We start from the raw sequence: 15,130 nt of genomic DNA on the forward strand, positions 1-15,130 counted from the left end.
TCATCGGAATCAACGTATTGGAGTGCGTTGGGGTGAATAGCATGTCGGAGCATGTGACGCAAACAGACCCCGTAGATCCGGCCTAGCGAATTGCGCTTCTCTGATTATTTGTGACTCTAGTTCCTAGGTTGGCAACTTCATCCCTTTTAGAGCGGGAAATATTGTTTAACATTAGAAAGGAAGAGATTTACGTTTATATCATTGCCGTTCACAGATTTATCTATTAGGTTGACATGAGCGCGAAACTGAGCAGTTTGCTCAGTCAAAAAGACCGGGCGCAGCTGCAAGAATTTGTACAGGAGACTTCGACTGAGGAGGTAAAGAATGCAGGCCCTAAAACGTTTTACTTTATCTAATATTTGTCAATTCTGCTGCATAAGACTTTTTTAAGGAGAATGAGACAATGTCAGACGAATGATTTGTTTCAGCTCGTAAGGATAATATCGAATGGAATTTGTAATGCGGACATTTCTCGGATATTAGATGAAATACTGCAGGTGTGTTCTGAATCAGAGAGTTTGTACGCTAAGAGAATTAAATTGATAGAATCCACTCTGAGAGCACTGGGCAAAGCCAAGATTTCGATCAGTCACGCAAACGAGATCGTGAATCGAATAGTGGTGGACTTTCCCAACTATCCAAAGCTACATCTAATCAAATTGGTAGACTTTTGTCTTGCTAGTATTCACAGCAATGACGATGAGTTCAGGAGGTACATATACAATTGCTTAAAATTTTTACATAGAAAAATATTGCTAAGAAAAGCAATTATTAAATTAATTTTTTTAAAAATAAATTATCTTTAACAAGAAATGTTTCAATAATTGTCTTAAAATATATATCAGGATTGAAATAAAAATAATTTACATATACGTAATTTTATATCTAAATTATATTTTATGTGCTATGTAACAATAATCAATGAATCAATTTTATTAAAGACTCAGATTTTGTTAGAAATAAAGTTACGTTTAGTTTTTAATTATATAAATATATTAATTTTATCAATAGTAAAGTCATATATTAACTGTCTTGGAATTTTTTGTAGTACATGATATCCAATATTTATAATACATACTTTGCTTATATTGTTTATGAAAAAAATTGTGTAAATATGATTTAAAGAATAAGTAATTTATTTTGGCTTAATATTGAAATGTATCACACAGCCCTGAAATATATTTATTGCAAGTATTATAAAAACTTATTTATAAAAATAGAATTTATACTTTTTTAAAGAATATTATAAAATTGTATTGAAAGAAAGTCAGACTAAGAAGCAAATCAAGTTTTTGTTTTACTGAATATTCTGATTAAATAACTAGGAATCAAAATATATTTTGAATGCATTTGACACTTATAATAAAGTTAAGTATGTGAAAAATAAACAATATATAGTTAATTTAAGTACATATTTTTTGTGTGCATTAATTTATTTTAAATTAATATATTTATTGTTACAAATATTGTTCTAATTGTTCCAAATTAGCGTTGTATATTTATTCATATTTTATATTCTATACTTTTAATGAGCTAAATCATTGTGGATAAATTATTATATGCCATTTAGTTTATATTTTTTAAAATACCTTCTGAAATTTAATACTTAAATTTTAGGCTTTTTTGTGATTGTATAATCAAGGAACATTAAAAGATTTAATAAAATGAATTTATTTTATAGTTACATTAGAAAATTCTTTAATTTTATCTGGAATTTTAGATAAAATTCCTCGAAAACCAGGAATTTGTAGGAAATTTTTTAAATAAAATTTGAGTAAGCATCCTATTATAGATTAATGTGTATCAAAAATAAATATAAACAAAATTGGGATTACAATATGTTTTAGTTGGAAAGAACTATTACCTGTTCTGCTAGAAGTGTTGGAGGAAGAGAAATATATTAATCATATGAATGGTGAGGTTTCTGGCTCCAAATACAAGTCGATTATTATTAATAATATATGCAACAGTGAATGGGACACACAGATAATGCCATCATTGGCAAGCATGTTTAGGTAAGCTAATGTTTTTACAATTCTTGATAAAAAAATTAATATATCATTAATAAAATAATTACTTTTTTTATTTAGAGAGATATCTTTGGAAAAAGAAGACCATTCTGTAGTAATTACAGTACTATGCACAAAATTACAAGACATATCTCTTGAGGAAGTGCCTCCTTTTGTGCATCAGACATTGAGATTGTGTACAAATCAGGATAGTAAATATCTTTTGGAAGCTTTACGGAAATATTTCTCATTACGCTATTCACAAACTGATACAGATACAGATACTTTTGAAACTATCGGTAAAAAAAATACAGTTGTGTCATAATTTAATTGTACAACAATATATGAACACAATACATTCACACACGCGCGCGCGCACAAACAATTACATTGTAAACATAATATAATTTATTTGTATAACATACAGATGGGCAAAAATTTAAGGAGTAATTCTAAATGACGAAAATTGAATCGAAAGAAAAAAATTGCGATTTTGTTTTTAATTATAAATGCTTAAATAATCATGCGGTTTTAATACTTATGTGAATATATATTCAAAATTACCAAAATCAATAAAATTTTGATTTTAAAGGCTTTGATTTTAAATGGTTTTTTAATTATAAATGTCTGAATATTCACATAAAAAATATTTAAAGAGCACTTAAATATTTAAACATTTATAATTAAAAACAGAATAGCAAACACAAATTGTTAGTCTTGATTTTTGTCTTTATATAAAACTCCTTAAATTTTTTTATCTGTTGTCGAATATTCTGTGTAATTTTATAAAAATATTTAAAAGAAGTTTGAAAGAATTAAAAGTTGGTCTTTATCTTGCCATGAATCTCTTAATTATATTAAAAATTATATAAATTACACATTTTTCTTTGTGAATTTTAACTTTTAATTACTTAATTTTTGACAGATGTGATAAATCCTAAGGAAGTTCAAGATGTTGAAAGTACAGTATTATATCATATATCTCAAGCAGCAGAATTGAATCACCAACTCATAAGGGATTACATAAAGTACTTCAAAAGTGTGTCACATGTTCCTGAAGCTATATTAGAACCTTTCATGCTTTCTGTTTTGCTCACAGTTGCTTCTATTGATGAAAATCAGGTGATAATACAATAATCAACAAATAAATTAATTTTACATATTTTAATTCAATTTAATCAAATCAAATTAATATTATAGATTTACGAAATGCTGCGAGCGATTATTAATAAACGAAACGAAAATGACAGTAAACGGAAAAATAGCGCGTGGTTGAGGAAATTGATTCCTGACTCTTGTAGCATAATGACTGTGATAGGAAATGTCATCGAAACAAGGTAAATACTCAGCATATTGTATTATGAATATCAAATTTAATATCAAATTACGTATAAGATAGAAAATTCATATAAGCTTTAGAAAAAAATCTTAAAAAAATTTTGGAAAACATTTAATTATAAATACTTTTAGCGATTATAGTATTTATAAAATTATGTGCGTAACGATAAATATAATAATTTTTGAGTTTAATATATAAATTTTTAATATACATATTTTAATTACATAGTAACAGAGACCGCCATATAGTATTAAAAGGACTCGTAGATCTCGCATTTGTTCTCATGGCTTCAGAAAATAAGACAAAAACGAGTACACATATTCTATGGCAAATTGGTACGAAGATACTTCAAAAAATCATGAGGAAGCATCACGAGACGGTTGCGACTATATTTCAAATATTGATTGATAAAATAATCGCTGGTTCATGTATTTCTCAGTATACAGGTAGGATTTATTATTATTCTACCTAATTAGTTAATTGTTATCGTAAATCTTACGCATAATTTAAGCTATAAAAAATAGAATAGAATTACATAACTTTTTTTACACACATTTTAACGTAGGAACTTTAACATTGCTGTCTTCAGAATAATTAGTAACGAATAAAATATACTGAGCAACAAAATTAATACAACAAAAATTTCTACCAAAATTTCACTCAACTTGAAATAATCGTAACTTCGCGAAAACTTACCGTATTGGAAAGTTTTTTTTCCATTTTAAAGCTTAAAGTCTCTATTTTAAAGAGCATTTGTCAGATTTTGATCTTATCATTTTCCCTTTTTGGCATCTCTTCAAAAGTAAGAATGTGTTTTATCTTTAATTTTTATACTTTGATGCACTCCACGGGGTGCAATTTTTCTCGTGAACTTTATAAGAATTATCGTAAAGTATGAACTTTTCCCTACAAATTGAAAAAAAATTGAAGTCTGTAATATAGTAAAAAATTGGAAAAAATTCAAGAATGCGTTATATTAATCATAAACTTATTCTCAAAATTTGATTTTGAATTCTTAATGTTTCTATATTATGTGAAAAGACTAAAGAAATTCTTCTTAAGCAATCATTATTATTAATCGTTATTATTTGCAGATTGTTTAGCATATATGTGCCGTAAGTTAACAGTTCTAGTGTTAGACCATCAAAGTTCTATAATGATGCTTTTCGATCAAATTTCATTTATACCTGGAGAGATTGCCATTTTTATTGTTTCTGCAATATTTCCGTTGATACAAGTCTCAGTCACTATAAGAGAACATTTGATCTTAACGTTGAGGAAGGCTTTATACAGAAAGGGTACATCTAATCGACAAATGGCCGTCAGTGGAATTTTGGAGATGTTGAGGAATTTGAAAATGCATTCTATGAGCGGACTCGCGATGAGCTCGAGTCAGTACGTCAATTCGTCGTCTGGTGCGAGTTCCACATCTATTTTGACTCAGGTTTTTTATTATCAAAATCAATAAACTTTTACAACTATAAAGATTACTAATTATTGTATGTAATATTGTTTCATAGGTAACTTTAGAGAGAGGTACTCAAGGAACAGGATCTACCTTGAGATACAATAGAACATTATGTTATGATATATTGGGTATTTTAAGAAGATGTTTCACTCATGAGTGTGAAGTTCGATTACATTTATACAATGGTATGAAATTGAAAGATTATGAAAGATTATGCTATTTATCTTGTTGAAAGAATGAAAAATAACTAATTATTAATTTTGATTTGTATACAGAAGAAACATTAATATAAAATTTAAACTAATATTCTATTTAATAATTACTGTTTTATACATAAGAAATTAGAAAGCAATAATCTTACTTGTGTTTTAATTTTAAAGAATTTTATAATTTTAAATTTTACCAAAATATATTTTTATTTTAGTATTATAATAATATAATAGTTTAAAGAGCACAATATATGATTATTTTGATATATTTGATAATATATTAAAAATTTTGAATTTTTTATTTGAGTATGTGTGTTATGATTTCTTCTGATATTTTTTTCCTTTTATATCATGAAAACTATTAAATAAGGAGATTTTTTGTGAAATTATACAAAATATAAATATTTTTTAAATAAAAATGTTCTCTTTTCTTGTACAGGTTTGTATGAAGCTGCATTGAAAAATATCGAGATATCAGAATACATATTAGAGATGTTATTACCACATTTTAAGACTTTTTTTGAGACCGACGAAAACGTCGTAGTGCCAGTTAAACTGGAAATATGCACAATTGTACAAGGGGACCAAATTGTATTACAGGAACCTCTGGCGGAATTAATATTAATACTGCAAAAGATTTATATTAAATCGGCTCTTATGAGATCATCTATTGTAGATGAATTAGCTATTATCTTGGAGTCTCTTTGCAGACGGATGCCACGGCTTGAAACAGAACATCTTAATCTAGTAAGTTCAGAAGATTAGACTTAATAACGTTCAAATTTAATATTAGTGATAATATCAATTGACATTTTTAATAAATCAATTTTACTCCAAAGTGTTATAGCAAGTATCCCGAAGATTTTTTTGCGTACAATGCTATTTGTCAAAATTTGCATGGTACATTATAGAATTTTGAGTAAATTTGAATGAAAAATGGATTAAAATATTTTTTTTTGTCACAAAAATCTTGGAAATTTGTACTATGATATTTTGGAGAGAATTTTGTTATTGAACAGTGTAATTAATATATATTTATTATAATTAATATAATTAATATATTAGTCAATATTATAATTTTTTTTTATCAATAGGATGACAAACTTGATTTAAGCAACTCTAACACTAAGGCTCAAGAAAAATTGCAAAATGTTTTGTTAACGATAAAAATTTATGAGGCTCTCATATCCTTCAGAATTAGCGCCTGGTCCGTAAATTGTACAGATACCGCACAAAGTGTTAAAAATCTATTTAAAGGATACCTGAAATTTGTTGAATATATTAAGGTAAAGAAAATATACGTTGCATATATTAGGGTTGAGCATTTATGCATAAAATATAAATTGCTTGTATACAATGGCTGCGTTTCGATATTCACTGTCAGTACTGAAATTCTACAGTATATGTGACGTAAACTATAGATTTTCAGTACTGGCAGTGAAACGCAGCCAATGTAAATTATGTCTTACATATTATGTAAATTATAAATTATGGATCTATCATAAATTGTCATAAAAGGTTTAGATTTTATTAGAAATACTGAAAATTATATTCCACTTTTTATTTTTAATATTATGCATATTTATTTTATTAATGCAAAAGTGAGATCTTAATTATCTTTTCTATATTGTATTATAATAATTGACATTGCTTGTATTACTTACATATAGAGATTTCTGTAAGTATAACGTAAACAATATGTATTATAAATATTCCATGTAGATTTAATTTTGAAATTTATACATAACTCTGTAATGTATATTAATAATTCATAATAAACTTTGTCCTTTTAATTTTACAGCATATACCAAAGGCTAAAAAGGGAGAGAGAAAAAATAAGAAGACCCAGAACGACCTAAATAATACGACTGTAAAAAAACCTGGTCGTCCAGGCAATATAAAACTGCCGCCCAGCATCACGGATTTGTTTACAGTGTACAAAACTCTGTGTCTCTTCTACTTGAAATCTGTCTCCTGGGCAACTGCTGACCAAATAGCCATGTTAATAGATTACCACGAATTCTATCATTACGTCTTGCGAACGTTGTTGCAAATCTTGCAGAATGTAAAACTGTTAACAGAATACGATTTACGGAAACACAAAGAACAGTATATGAAGACCTATTACGAAATTGGAAAGTAAGAAACATCTGTAAAAGTATGATCCGTGTTCTTACTCTAAACTCTTCCCTTTTTTTCTAGATTGTTGTACGATCATGTTGTTTTGGATTTAAACAAATTCCTCAATACGGACGAGCAAGGCACTATATTGGCATTGGAATGTTTTAAAGATTTATGTTGCTTAATGTGCACCTATTTCTCCTCTGAATTATCGCGTTTTCTCGACGTTATTGTTCGTAAGTGTTTAAAATATAAAACTAAAAACGGGAATGCATGTTCTTACGTATGTAATATGAAAATAGAATTTATTTACCTTAATTTTTTTGTCAAAAGATTTGATTTACAATGGTTTGCAATGGTTTACAATTCTTAACATATCCATCCATACCTTAAAACTTAATGATTAATTAACATCTATTGTAATTCTGTCCAAATAATATTATTTTATTATATTAGTTTATCTAATACAGTCTCTATATCTCTACATTATATTATATTTTCTTATCACAATATTGCCAAAAGTTTTTATCTTATTCTTTTGTTTTTATCTTACTTTTTCCTTTATCTCCAACTGTATCTCTTCCAATAATTTTCTTAGTGTATATCCTTCACTATGTCTCATCCTACCTAAATCTTTATTCTACAGTATTATTATATGTGTAATATATTTAGGATTATTACCACGAGAAACCGAGAAGACCAGAAGTTTTTTTATCCTTTGAATCAAATCACGACTTTTTGTTGAGTTTTATTGGTAGCAAAAAATTTTTTTTAATTATGCTTTAAAATTATGTTTTTAATAAAAATTTTTTCTTTATAAATGCAAAATATCGCGAATTAATTAATAATAAATATGACTATACATTTATGTACATTCTTGTGTGATTTGTGAATTTTTATAACCAAATTTAATAAAATAGAAAATAATAGTTGTCTAAATCGGTTTTGCATGCTTTAATCACCTTTTAAATTTTATACTACTTAATGAGCCAAATTCGTGTATCGTGGACAAATCATTAAATATTATTTACTTTTTCTTTATTTTTTTAAATAAAAAATAGTATGCAAAATTCGAGTGGTTTTTCTTTGTGATTGTATGATTAAGGAATATTAAAAAGCGCATATAATAATAGATATTTATGCAGCTATTGCGATAAATCGATTAATTGACAATAAGTGCGGGATATGGACACACTCGCCTTCGGCTCGTGTCCACCCGCACAGGCAATAGCTGATCTGCATATCTCATATACAATATTTTTGGTTACCTCTGTGTCGAAATATTGGTTCTTTTGTGTGAAGTGACAAAAGGACGTGAGAAAAAGACATTTACCAAGGTAGTACTTTATAGGCGAATTTTTTCACATATTCATATTTTTAACTTCAGATCATATACAGTCAAAAAAGGGCAACAATGGTTATTTGAATTTTTTTTTACTTGAGTCTCTGTGCCACTTGTGCCAGGCTTGAGTAGAAGAACTCCCTTAAGCTCTTTTCTTTCTAATCTCTCCTTGTTTCTTTTATTATGTTTCACCACTAAAATTCTAATATTTTCCTAATTTAATTTCCTATTGTGTGTATTTTTTTGCAGCTAACAAGTCAACTCAGGTGGAAAATTTTAACGGACAATTAGAAAATATGACTGCTGCTTTACGTACGAGTTTCAGGACGTTCTTCAGCGAGAAAGAAGAACATGAAGAGAATTCTAAACAAATACTCAGCCTATTATTGGATATTATATACCAACTAACACAAGAGATCAATTTTTATGAAACGAATGGCGATGAAGTCAGTATCTTTTTCGTAACTATTCTATTAAATGAAAATAGAGAATGTATTCGAAAATTAAAATATTAAAATATTTGTTACACAAGATATTTGATTCAATGATGAAATTCACACAATTGGAAAATATGGATCCTCAAGCTTCTTTAATTGTTTTCCAAATTCTATTATGGATAGAGGAGCGTAATAAGGAATACGGGGAATTATTGAGCGATATTAGTCTTGCATTGTGCGAGAAAATAGGTAGCATTGACAAGGTATATATTACATGTATAATACGTAACGTATACAATATATCACTATACCAATCATTAAATAAATAATAACAAATAAGAATCATATAATTACATTTTCAAGTAAAAGATGATATTTTAATTTGTGTAAAAATTAGATACAGAGATTAATTAATTAAATATAATAACTAAATTATATTATTATAATTTAGTTATTATATTTAATTATTTAATTAATTATTTATGAAATTAAGATTTAATTTATTGATAATTTAATATAATTTACTGGTGATTGTTCTGCACTGAAATAGTAAACTAGTACTAATTTATTACATTTATCTTATTGTTATATTTATATATACGAATGATTTTAAAAAGAAAAGAGATTTCACGTTAAATTTATTATTTTATAGGCTGAGGTACCGGAGAATGATAAATTTAAAATCATCCACGAAGATACAGCGGATAAACTTTATAATTTGGTAAATAACTCAGTAAAAGAAAAGTTAGACAATGTGTCTTGGTTGTTAGTACGACTTAAGGCTGAACAAAATGTTGTTTGTTCGCCTGGCACAGACCTCGAAGAATGTAGGTATTCGTATCACTTCTGTAGCTTTATATTCCTTTTCACGTTATAATATTAAAATCTCCCTACACAGATCAGGAAAAGGTGAGAACACAAGAACGCAGTTTGTGCAGACAGTTGTCACATATTATACAAATACTTTATACATTAGCCAACGTTGCTATTAAACCAGGACCATCCACAGATATTATGTTCAAAAATTTACAAACCTTATACAATCTACTTAGCACTCTTACAAAATATTTTAATGGAAAATCTAGTAAACAAAATGCAGCGTTTCAATCAGTAAAGTAAAAGTCTTATACTTTACAAATTTTACTAGATAAATTTTGTATATTTTTATTTATAAGGTATACCATTTTTTCCTATAATTTCAGATTTATTCAAGTGATTCAATCAGCTGGAAAACCATTAAAATCCGCGTTTTATAACCTAATAACGCATACTGAAGTATTTATCTAAAAAAATATGATTTTAAATCTATTATATGAAAAATAATATATTTTGTGTATGTATCTGCAGGAAAATCAAAATGCATCAAAGTCGAAGGCTGATTCACATGTGCAAAGAAACAAGATTTTGAAAGAGACCAAATTTATACCCAATGTGGTATATGAAATCGAACATTTTCACAACGAAGTTTTAGCACTTGATAAAAAAACTGGCGTAAGTATTTATTATATATTTAAGAAATTATAGCATATATATATATATATATATATATATATATATATATATATATGACATTTTTCGGTTTAAAAAAATGGATGGAAGTTACGTTTCTTTCAAGGTAACTTTTTATTCATATACACTTTACAAAATTAACACATAATATTTTATTGTTATTTTTTTTATTTCTAATGTTGGAAGTCACTTGTTTAGTAGTGCAACTAAAAAAGAGACTCAAATATTTGCTATAGTTTATTTTTAGATACTATGAGTTTGTTCGGGTCGCATGATCCAATATACTCCTATTTGCCCCAATGTGCCAACTGATTAATGCGATTGGTCAACGAGCATGCTGAGGCGAATAGGGCCGGAATTCATAGTCGAATCTTATTCAAGTTCCAGCTTAAGCACGATCTTGAGACGTCAATGCTGTTATTTCATTGGTTAAGTAAGTCTCAAGTCGGCTCGAAGCTAGACTTAAGACAATGCTTGAGCTTAAGATCGGTCTATGAATCCCGTCCTAGGAGTACCTATTTTAGAAAATTATTTTATGACAACTATATGATCAAAGATTTTGAAAAAATTCAAGAGGAATATATTCATAAACTTTATATTTTTAAGTCCTTATATTAAATGGAAGGATTGGAGAACTTTTTAAATTAATATATAGCATATTTAAGAAAAATTTGTAACGTAAGTAATTAGAATATATGTATTATTTAGGTTCCACTTGAAACTTACATAAAGCACAGTATAACGCGAGATTTCCGTATAAAAAATACGCAATTGGCAGAAGCACTGGAGAAGATGGATATAAGTGCGGTAGGAAAATAAAAATGAAAAATTAATCGTATAAAATTTAGTATTTCTTAATATTTGATTTGAAATTATATTTAACAGCTAGACACACAGAATTCTCATCGCAGCAATGCATCTAATTCGGATATAAATGTAGACGCGTCTATCGAATCGCCTACAAGAACACCACCGTCTTCAAAACGTTCTAGGAAAAACGATGCCTCTTCAAAATCGCCTACAGAATCCCCACTTTCAAAACGCTCAAGAAGATCGTCAGAATCATGAAATTTTTAATGTCCTAATATTACGCATTCCTCGTTTTAATACAAAGTTTAATTCTACATTTTTCTACTGTTTCTTTATACAAATCTAGTTACATCGTATGTAAGAACACATGCTTATTAAATATAAATATTCTATTACAGTATGTTGTATTTTAAAATATAGAATATTTAAATATAATATAAATGAAATATAAACGTTTTAATTACCTCATAAAATTAATGATTTTTATTTATATATTCACCTTATCCTCAATACCATGTTCTTGATTTTCCAAAAAAATATAATCGAAAAATAAGATTTAGTAAAAAAAAAAACCGAATATGATCATTACTTTATTGATAAATTGCTTACTTATCAGAATTCTTAAAGGAAGGTGAAAGAAACCTTAACTACTGATATAGAGAACAGTAAGTGATATTAGATTGAAAAAAAAACCTACGAAAATCTGCCAGAAAACTGGGAAAAACTTTTTCCCTTAAAACTTCCGTGGATTTTTCCGGATTAAAAATATTAGTAAACATTCTACTTTGATGGCATATTCAACTTAAAAATCGACCTAAAGAGGAATTATGCAACAAAGTCTAGAGGCCTATTGAAGCCACCTTTTCTGTTCATATACTGCCTGTATTTTCGCTTTAAAATAACGTGAACCGCACCCACGTCGTTTCCTTCTACTTTCTTGCCTTTAGTAGTATCAAAATCACAAAATCCCATTATTCTCATCATTTCTTGTTCCTCAGGCGTCTTGCCTTGAAGGTCCGCTTCTACAATACATACAAAAAGCACAATTAATTCTTTTTATCAAAATCAATTTTTTAAATTCACAATAATACAAAACGCTTTAAGTATACACAAAAAATACTCTTGTTTTAAAAATATCTTTATTTTTGAAATGTTAAATATTGAAATAAGATTTTATATAGTACTAAATAAACATTATGTGTTTACATGAAAAAAGTTTAATTAAGATAAATGTATTCCCATTATTAAATAATAATTTTCATCTGAATTGAAAAGAAAATATGAAATAGAAAATTACAATACTTTTAAATTAAAAAGTTGAATATTTTAAATATTTTTATCAAAATATTGTTGCCCATATATCTATTATAATATTGAAATAAAAATATAATATTTTGCTGAAATTTAAAATGATCAAATTTTATAAAATATTAATGATATATAAGCAGAATTACTATTATTTCATATATAGGAAAGAATGGAGCATATTGGCACAGTTTTCACAATTTTGGCATTTTTGAAATTATAAATAACTAATAATATTAATCCCTATATATTTGATTTCAATCATTTTATTATAACAAATTATTCAAAACAACATCATGTAGTAACATTTTTTAAAATTAATACGTAACTTAGATTTATTTTCTCAAACTGAAATTTACTTGCCTTCTATTAAATCAAATTTTTTCCTTTATTGAAATACTTGTTTTATTTGAATAAAATTTTAGGTAAAGAATTTTTACTCAAAATTAATATTTTTATTTTATTATAAAGGATACTATGCGATAATTTTATCTTACCATTGTCTTGTTATAAACGGAACGCAATGTCCAGATTTCTTGCGCCAACAAGCTTGAGTCTTCCCTATATAAGCAAGAATTTAATTTCTTGCTTATATATGAAACAATAATTGTTAAATAAATATATTAATTTTAATTTGGCATTAGTTATACTGTTTCGTTTCAATATACTAAACAAGCAATGTCTCAATACCTGTAATAACAGGTCGTTCGTTCGTTAAAGGTTTTGGCTTGGTCCTATTGGATCTGTCACGTGATCTATCGCGTTCCCGTGATCTGGATCTACTGTATGATCGCCTGTGTCTGTCCCGTTCACGTTCTCGTTCTCTATCCCTGTCCCTAGATTTCATCCTGTCTCGTTCTACAGATCTATGGACATTCAAAGATTCACGTTTACAAATATTGGAGAAATATAATAAATCAATAAAAAGATAATCTTTTTTCAGACCTCCGTCTTCTCTCTCGCGATCTCCTTCTCCGTCGATCTCTGTCGCGATCTCGTTCTCGGGATCGATCTCTCCTTCTTCCTGGCGATGGGGTACGACTTCGTCCCATTCTATAGAAATAATTTTATAGATATAATAAAAAATTCATGTCTATATATGTTTGATGCTTTACTGAAAGTAATAAGATTGCATAACAAGAAGATTGCATAGCAATATCATGAAATACTTGAAAAATAAACTAGACTTCGAGATATTGATTTAATCAGAGTCAGTTTACATAAACAGGGTTGTTTACATAAAGTATAAATAATTGAATAATATGTGTATATAATGTTAACTATGTAAATTATCCTCTACATATTATTTACAGTAAACAATAGTCTATGAATCATAGAAAATTCAATTTCCATCAGAAATAATAAAAATTATATTCCTTTTTTAATTTTTAAAATCACATACTCTTCAATACTTTTTATCGACACCGAAGTCAGACATATTGGCAATCATATAATTTTTTTCTGTATTGTTATCGTATTTATAAAAATTTACATTCCTTGCCTTATCTACACGAAAGATTCGTAATTATAATATAAACAATATGTAAATAACGAGACATATCTTAAAATCTTGAAATATACGGCACAACTCTAATGTATGTTATTATAAATTGGATAGCACAATACAGAAATTTATATGCATAAGAAAACTAATTTCTAAATAAAAGAATACGGAATTTACACTTTTAAATAGTCATACCTTACAGTGAGTCTTGTTTTCGTTAATATAAAAAATTCTTTCACATTAATTTACTAAATAACGCTTTCCTTTTTTGGGGGTTATTAATTAACGTTTTCACCACTTACTCTTGTATAGGATTTCTACTACTGGTTGCTTGCGATTAATGTAGAACGGACTTAATGTGGTTGGTCAACGAGCGCTCTGGGGGCGAATATAGGTTTGTTCGTATTGTTTAAAATCCTCAAAACTTTTTGTACTTTAAACGAACTAAATTGGCCTGTTCTTTTTCGCTGCACTACTGCACTAGTGCAATAAGTTAAGCCAGATGGTCTGTTCTTTCTAGCTGCACTGTTGCACCGGTGCAATAAGTTAAAGTAAGACAAGTATATTTTTTCTTATTCTAACTTATTGCACCAGTGCAACAGTGCAGATAGAAAGAACAGACCAAGAGATACACGATGCTTGTTTCGTGCTAGTTTGTTTGCTGGATGAAAATATTCTGTCTTGATTGGTGCATATTCATTCATCTTCAGAAATGCACCAATCAGGACAGAGTATTTCCATCCAGCAAACAAACCAGCACGAAAACAAGCATCGTGTATCGTAGGCTTTAGAGTGAGAAAAAATATATTTGTCTTACTCTAACCTGTTGCACCAGTGCAGCAGTGCAGCAAAAAAGAACAAGTCCATTATATAAAATTATTATTTTAATAATCCCTGATACAAAAGGTACAATAATATAAACCTTCTTTTTAAAATTTTTAAATAATCACTTACATTACTATCTACTATAATAAAATTAATCATTTAATATTTATATTAATTCAACCAAATACTCGAGCCGCTGGAAAAAGAGAGAAAGAGAAGATGTCAAGTGCAAAAAGTGCAAGTAACATGAAC

The 15,130-nt window shown here is 27.6% G+C and overlaps 2 protein-coding genes across 9 annotated transcripts; one reads left to right on the plus strand and one right to left on the minus strand.

Annotated features, from left to right (window-relative positions):
- The first annotated feature begins 57 nt into the window (after positions 1–57).
- Positions 58–11,816, plus strand: LOC105841060 (Fanconi anemia group I protein). 7 transcript variants are annotated; one of them, XM_036289549.1, is made up of 21 exons: positions 64–317; positions 429–712; positions 1,848–2,015; positions 2,091–2,308; positions 2,935–3,131; positions 3,210–3,346; positions 3,577–3,794; positions 4,443–4,792; positions 4,869–5,001; positions 5,465–5,772; positions 6,120–6,311; positions 6,827–7,164; positions 7,228–7,382; positions 8,738–8,934; positions 9,021–9,188; positions 9,578–9,752; positions 9,824–10,040; positions 10,128–10,200; positions 10,273–10,416; positions 11,143–11,241; positions 11,320–11,816. In XM_036289549.1, the coding sequence occupies exons 1-21, from the start codon at positions 234–236 to the stop codon at positions 11,500–11,502; spliced, it is 4,038 nt and encodes a 1,345-aa protein (XP_036145442.1). In that variant the 5' UTR covers positions 64–233; the 3' UTR covers positions 11,503–11,816. The 7 variants fall into 7 exon arrangements, with proteins under 7 accessions (XP_036145448.1, XP_036145449.1, XP_036145446.1 ...); XM_036289550.1 differs by having other exon boundaries at positions 2,091–2,221; XM_036289551.1 differs by lacking the exon at positions 10,128–10,200 and having other exon boundaries at positions 9,824–9,834.
- Positions 11,534–14,473, minus strand: LOC105840863 (U4/U6.U5 small nuclear ribonucleoprotein 27 kDa protein). Of its 2 annotated transcripts, none has more exons than XM_012687942.3 (4): positions 14,356–14,473; positions 13,495–13,602; positions 13,240–13,415; positions 11,534–12,266 (listed from the first exon to the last, which is right to left on the minus strand). In XM_012687942.3, the coding sequence occupies exons 2-4, from the start codon at positions 13,599–13,601 to the stop codon at positions 12,070–12,072; spliced, it is 480 nt and encodes a 159-aa protein (XP_012543396.1). In that variant the 5' UTR covers position 13,602; positions 14,356–14,473; the 3' UTR covers positions 11,534–12,069. The 2 variants fall into 2 exon arrangements, with proteins under 2 accessions (XP_012543396.1, XP_012543395.1); XM_012687941.3 differs by having other exon boundaries at positions 14,249–14,405.
- Positions 14,474–15,130: the final 657 nt, after the last annotated feature.

This window comes from Monomorium pharaonis, chromosome 7 (genome assembly GCF_013373865.1).
Source record: "Monomorium pharaonis isolate MP-MQ-018 chromosome 7, ASM1337386v2, whole genome shotgun sequence".
Taxonomy (NCBI): domain Eukaryota; kingdom Metazoa; phylum Arthropoda; class Insecta; order Hymenoptera; family Formicidae; genus Monomorium; species Monomorium pharaonis.

What these genes read in the sequence shown, in the direction of transcription:
- LOC105841060 (XM_036289549.1), top strand. Translation starts at nt 234, where the DNA reads ATGAGCGCGAAACTGAGCAGTTTGCTCAGTCAAAAAGACCGGGCGCAG. An exon ending in AATGACGATGAGTTCAGGAG is followed by an intron (nt 713 to 1,847) that starts GTACATATACAA and finishes AATATGTTTTAG; the next exon opens with TTGGAAAGAACTATTACCTG. An exon ending in TCATTGGCAAGCATGTTTAG is followed by an intron (nt 2,016 to 2,090) that starts GTAAGCTAATGT and finishes TTTTTTATTTAG; the next exon opens with AGAGATATCTTTGGAAAAAG.
- LOC105840863 (XM_012687942.3), bottom strand. Translation starts at nt 13,601, where the DNA reads ATGGGACGAAGTCGTACCCCATCGCCAGGAAGAAGGAGAGATCGATCC. An exon ending in TCGCGAGAGAGAAGACGGAG is followed by an intron (nt 13,416 to 13,494) that starts GTCTGAAAAAAG and finishes GAATGTCCATAG; the next exon opens with ATCTGTAGAACGAGACAGGA. An exon ending in CGAACGACCTGTTATTACAG is followed by an intron (nt 12,267 to 13,239) that starts GTATTGAGACAT and finishes TATGTATTGTAG; the next exon opens with AAGCGGACCTTCAAGGCAAG.